Here is a 6,568-nt window from a genome sequence, read left to right on the forward strand (position 1 = left end):
GATTCAGGCATTGCTACGGTCCCGGAGGAGAGCAGCGCAGCCGAATCTTCCTCTCCAGAAAGCTCTGGCTCACCCTCCGATGCTGCAATCGACATCTGATCGTCGGGGGGAGCCCCGGAAGAAACAGGTGGTACCCCCCGGAAGGGTCCAGCCTGCTCTTCCTGAGAGCTCCGCTGGTTTCGAAGTGCCGGCGGGCTTGGGCATCCCCTTTCTCTCTTAGGGGAATTCCTCACCATGACTGTAAGACCAGTCCGCCCACTGCCAGAAAAAGGACGCCCCCGGCTGCCACCAGAGGGAACCCTAGATCTGGGCAGTGGCACGGGCACTCCGCCCCCTTGCAGGTAACGGAGTCCGGTCCGCAACTCCGAGATGGTCATACCCCCGCAATGGGAGCATGAACCATCCACGAAAGCAACCTCAGCGTGCTTCATGCCCAGGCATGAGAGGCAGCTGAATATGCGCTGCACCTGCTGCCTACTTATACTCACACTGTGATCAGCAGCAGCTGGATGCAATAATCGCATGCCAATTTGCATTGGCTCGTTTAGTTTACACTCGAAGTAGATTGGTCCCTCTAAGCGAGATCCCAATTTCGTCGGTCCTCCGACGTGACGTCGAGAGTGACCGACTGAAAGGGAACTTTTGTTACTGAAGTTAGTATTTGGTTTTTGACTTTGGTCTTGATTTTGTTGATTGTATCTGTCCTTTAAGTTGAAATGAAGTAGTTTAAATGGATAATCCATAAGCAATTGGAGAAACCTCAAACAAATCAGCTATGTGCCAACATATCCTTTGTCTCCAGAACATGGGTGTAAAACTGAAATTCCTGTGTTTTTCACCAGAAGATTATTGATTTCTATTTCCTCAGAATAAAACTGTGGAAAAATATAGGCCGAACCATCCAGAATTGGTGTACGAAGCTCGTGCAGAAGGTAGAGTAGAAGAGCAGATGCAGAGTCTAACAAGCAGTTCAGCCATGTGCAGTCGTATCCTATTACTCCCACGTAGTGGTTTAAAACTGGTAATCCAGAGTTTTTCCATTAATAAAAGTTGATTTCCTTCCTATTTGAGTAAAACTGTTGAAAAACGTAGACCATTCCAACCAGGATTAGCTAGAAAAGCTGGTACAAAAGAGCAGGTGTGGAGCCTAACAAACCACCTCTGCTCCTGGCAGCCATCTTGAAAGTCAAACCATTGTGAAAACCATTTAATGCACAGGTAGTTCCAAGTCAGTTTAATCAGAATTAATAATTATATTAATGCCCTGCTTTAATTGATGCACACAAACCCACACACATCACTCGCACCAAAACACACACACACAGAGAGAGAGAGAGGTCGGAGATTGAGCTGCGCAGTGCACACAGAAACTTGTTGTCAACGCTGCCACGCGACTTTTAGTAATAAAATAGCCTAGATACTAGATCGCTACATTATATTCAAATAAATGTGATCTTACCACACTATTTCATCTCTGTGTCTGACTTGAAGCAGGCAGAATGCTAGAGCTAACGAGCCGTAACAGATTAAATAACCGTCATTTTTACCCTTCCAGTCAAATATTGCTCTGCAAACATTAACAGCTTTAAGTTGTTAGTGCTGGCAAATGACCATGGTAAAAGAGGGATAACACTGCTCTGGGTGTGTGTTCACTACTGTGTGTGTGTGCGAGCGTATGGGACGCTCAAGGGTTCGGTTAGGTACAAGTAGAAATGGTGAGGGGAGTTTCCGGTTAGAGAAACGTGAGAAAGAGAGCAGGTCCCAATTGAAGGATTTTATTTGAATTATCCTTGCATGTTTGAATTGTTACAGGCATTTGCCCATAAGGGATGCATGTGGGCGTGTGTGGTCTACAATGAACAGAGAAAACTGAATACAATATAACATTTGTGATATAAACAATAATATGGCTAACATAAAGAAATAAATATTACACACAGCAGCAGTGACAGTAAATAACAGTATCAAATATCAGGTAATAAAGGCATTCAAGTTGCATTTAAATAGCTGCATTAAGTGTTTATCATTTAAATATGTACCGTAAACAGGTGTACAATTTTAGCTTATGAATATCAATTATGCAGTGGAACATGCACAGTTAAGCAGTATTGAACAAGTGTCAACATTTGACTTAGCATAGACTATAAAACGAATAACTTACTTTTTTATCAATCACTCACAGAAGAAACAAACATGCTGTAGTCCATTTTCTTGCACAATGAACAAATCAATCTATCCACCCATACATATAGACTGCCTCCTGATACTTGTCCGGGCATGTCCTGACTTGTTCAGCCTGTTCCAAGCCTTAAAAGGTTATAGACATAAAGATACCTCTGGGTGGCATCGTTGGGCTTTCATACAGTGTGTGTGCACTTGGATGGGTTAAATGCAGAGCACAAATTCCGAGTATGGGTCACCATACTTGGCCACACGTCACTTCACTTTCATAATGCACACTCCGATGCGATCTCCGACCTCTCTCTCTGTCTGTGTGTGTGGATTTGTGTGCATCAATTAAAGCATTGCATTAATATAGAATGGTGATTAAACTGATCTGGAACTACCTGTGCATTAAATGGTTTTAATGCATACCTGACAGTCAATAAGAATCGAGCATTCAGACAGACCATGGTATAAGAATAATGATATGTTAAAATAAAATGACTGGACGGCACATATTTAAATATATTTTAATATATATTATAGTTTTCTAAAATATAGCTAATAAAACAGAACATTATGTCAATCTACTTTTACCAGTATTTCTTTTTTTTCAGGAATTTCAACCTTTTAATGAGACTTTACTTCCTGCCGTACAGTTTTACATAAAGCATTTATTTTCCTTACAGGCACTTCCCACCAACCTTCAAAGGTTCAGTTGGAAAAGTTGTCTACACTTTGGAGACAAAGCTATCCAGATCAATGCGCATTTCTATCAAAGACAAAACAGAGTTTCAATATGTCCCCAGACCAGATGTGTCCAATCCTGAACTAATGGTGAGATTACAACAAAAATCCCATATATGTCTTTACCATACATCATCTATATGTTTTGAGGTTTTCTCACCTGTGTAATAGATGTTTTGTCTTATAGGCACCTCAGTATGGAACCAAAGATAAACAAATGAAATTGTTCACCTCTGGGAGTGTCTCGATGAACATAAACACAGAGAAAATGGGATACTACCTTGGTACAATTATATTTCTTATAACATCTCAGCAGTGTTAATGTTCTCCCATTGTCAATAAACTCACATTTTGATCATTGTAAACACAACCGTTTCAAAGAAAGCCCCATTCAAACCATTTCTGTATACATGTAAAATATCACAAGATTAAATATATGTAAAATCGGAAATATCAAACATCTTTGTGGAGTAGGTGAACACCGTTACTTTTCCATTTCTTTAGTTTCATGTTTACAGTCTGTGAGCACTCTTGTGTAAGCGAGTAGATTAAGATGATGAATGAGGTCTATTCAGATTCTTTTACAAAGAAGTTAGACATTTCAGGCTTGAAATCAACTGTTATAGCGGTTCCCTCCCCATCTAAACCCACGCATTACTTGTAGAACTGGTTCTACTTATTTTTTTTCTTCTTCTAGGAAAACATTAACGTTATCTGTATTAGACTTTATTACATTACTATTATGTTATATGTTATAGGTTAATTATATTATGTATTATTATGTTATCTGTACAGACTTTATTCATTTTCAGTGTGTTTTGATATCTCATATGTAACACGATCAGTGTTAGGGGTAACGCATTACAAGCAACGTGAGTCACGTAGTCAGATTACTTTTGTCAAGTAACTAGTAAAGTAACGCATTACTTTTTCATTTACAAGAAAATATTTGAGTTACTTTTTCAAATAAGTAACTCCAGTTACTTTGTTTTCCCATTGATTGACTGACAGCTTCGTGTTGCCATGTTGAGAGAAATTGGGAGTATGTCCAGTGGTGTTGTGCGCTATGGGAACGACACCACATGAGTAGGAGATCCAGAGATAAGCATCATTACTGTAGTTCTAGACTAAATGTCAACATGCATTTACTCATCTCACTCACACAAAAACAGATTCAGTATTCCTCAAAATGAATAAAACAGTAAAAATACAAACTCAAAATATGACGCAAACCTACATTTATGTTAAATAACACATGTATTTAATACCATTTTATTAACCAATGTCTTTGCTACTGACCTTGATCCAATTGATCAAATGATCCAATTCAACCATACAAATAAGCAAAAATGACTTTAGATAAACATAACATTTGTGTTTGTGTGTGTGTTTCTTTTTTTTCTTTTTTATTGCTGATCGAAGAGTGTTGAGCTTTCTTTACTTCAGTCAGAGGCTTATTCATTTCACTTTTGGTGTTAAGGGGCTTTTCCATTTGCCAAAAATAAAACTTTTTATATAAAAAACAAACAATCAAGCCCAGCCCAGATTTAAAAAGTAATGCAAAAGTAACGTAATGCACCACTTTCCATAAAAAGGAACTAAGTAAGTGTTAATAAAGAATAACAATTTGGTCCCTCAGTAAATTCTCTTTGCCACCTTGAAGAATTCTCAGTTACTTAAAGTGTAGATAGACGGCCGGGAAGTAAGAAAACACACAGTCAAATGTATCCTCAATACTTCAATTTATTCATAGAAATACAGATATTATATAGGCATATGTCGAGGGGAGTTTCATCCTCTTAACCAATGAGGATATGAATAACATACACGTAGGATCTTTGGCCAAGAACATGTGTTTATATAAAATAGCCACATGTACAGAAAAACATGGACATATTAGGAATAGACTTTTGCGAAGAATGCTGAACTGTCTTCATGGTTTCATCACGAACTCCTTTACCCTTGTAGTCCTAACATTCATGTCCTTATTTGGGACATTTGAACCAAGAGAAGCTAATGTATACATTTAAGCATGCATACTTCGCATATAAGTAAGACATATTTAAAACATAATATTGTAGCGATGGAGTGAGTGAAACGACAACTTGACGGGTTTCTTTTGTAGCTTGCTTTTTATTCACGAGGGCGCCCGAGGCGAACCCAACGCTTGAGCTCAACTCTCCCCCTGAACTCCCAAACTTCCAGAACCTTTTCCCCCAGACTCCACCCACACACGAGTGCGCAGACTCGTTCTTCAGAAGAACACCCACCCTTTCTTCCTGTCTTTTCTTCCTCACTTTTCTTCCTGTGCACTTTTCACAATTTATAGAATGGCCAAACAAAACACAAAATAGAGAGAGAGATGGATACAGAAGGAGGGATTCAGAAATAATGCGTTGTATATATAAGAATGAGAGAGAGGGAGAAAAAGGAGGGGTAAGACATGTCTGGACTCAACAGAAAGACAGAGAGTGTTTTCTAACAGTAAGTTACTTTTTTAAGGGAGTAACACAATATTGTAATGCATTACTTTTAAAAGTAACTTTCCCCAACACTGAACACGATTCTGAATTAAGAGGCCAATTTTGTCAAAAGGCAGACAGAGTCATAGTTTGATGTTTTACTCTACAATTTTGACCTAATAGTTTCATTGTGTCTTGCTACAGGAGAGGACTTGAAAGTTTTGGCTGAATTTCAGAACAATTCTTCTCGTGCAATCAAACCAAAATACTGCTTGTATGAAAAACACAGTTTTTTTGCAAGAGGAAAGAGGAAACTTCACACACAATACCTGCTTAAAGAGGAAGGGGAATTCATTGAGCCAAACTCAAAGAAAACTGTCACCAAAGTGCTGTCCATTCCACCCAGCCTTGCCATATCTATTCTAAACTGTAGGATCCTCAAGGTTGAGTACAGACTCAGGGTGAGTTTTAGCATCTAAAGCATATACATTAGAATGGCATATCTCTGTGTTCTATTTTTAATTTAAAGTTGGATCATGACATGTTAACTGTATTTTAAATTAATGGATGTGCTGATTGTTTATCTCAAACAGAGATGGATTTCTGTTGTCATTACCTGCTCCTAATTTAAATAAATAATTTGTTTTTCAATATCTGTGCTTCATGTCTAGGTCTACCTGGATGTGCCATATGCCTCAGATCCAGAGATTAAATTCCCAGTTGTGATTCTTCCCCCTCAGCCTGTCTCAGGGGCTACAAACAGTGACTTTGGAATCTGGAATCAACCACCAGGAAGCAATATGTACACCAACCCACCTCCTATGGCTCCACTTGCCACACCATTTAATGTGGTTGGACCATCTGGTCAGTTTGGTGCCCCTGGCTACTATGGACCTCCTCTGCATCAGTTTCCTGCTCCTGGTTACCCTGGACCTCTTGGTCAGTTTGCTCCACCTAGTTACACTGGACCTCCTGGTCAATTTGGTCCTTCAGTTTCACATCAGTCTGACCCATCAGCTCCACCTCCTTATCAGGAATATCAGTTATATCCACAGTTGCCAGACCACCCTGAAAAATCTTGACAAAGTGATTTTAGAACCAGCTTCTAGGCTTCTTTTTTCATTTGTATTAATATGTAGCCTTTTATATTTTAGGTAGTGATGTTGACTGTTAATAAGTTAACAACATTCTATACT

The 6,568-nt window shown here is 39.0% G+C and overlaps 1 protein-coding gene across 1 annotated transcript in view; it reads left to right on the plus strand.

The window, feature by feature from the left end:
- LOC107561625 (arrestin domain-containing protein 3-like) overlaps positions 1 to 6,568 on the plus strand; it is a 12,562-nt gene extending 5,994 nt beyond the window's left edge. The window contains exons 4-7 of the mRNA XM_016246098.1: positions 2,853 to 3,000; positions 3,098 to 3,194; positions 5,577 to 5,833; positions 6,044 to 6,568. Coding sequence (XP_016101584.1) covers positions 2,853 to 3,000; positions 3,098 to 3,194; positions 5,577 to 5,833; positions 6,044 to 6,454 — 913 coding nt within the window. The 3' untranslated portion in view covers positions 6,455 to 6,568. The remainder of the gene's footprint in view (positions 1 to 2,852; positions 3,001 to 3,097; positions 3,195 to 5,576; positions 5,834 to 6,043) is intronic.

Source organism: Sinocyclocheilus grahami, unplaced genomic scaffold, assembly GCF_001515645.1.
Source record: "Sinocyclocheilus grahami isolate Dianchi unplaced genomic scaffold, SAMN03320097.WGS_v1.1 scaffold784.1, whole genome shotgun sequence".
In the NCBI taxonomy this organism is placed as follows: Eukaryota; Metazoa; Chordata; class Actinopteri; order Cypriniformes; family Cyprinidae; genus Sinocyclocheilus; species Sinocyclocheilus grahami.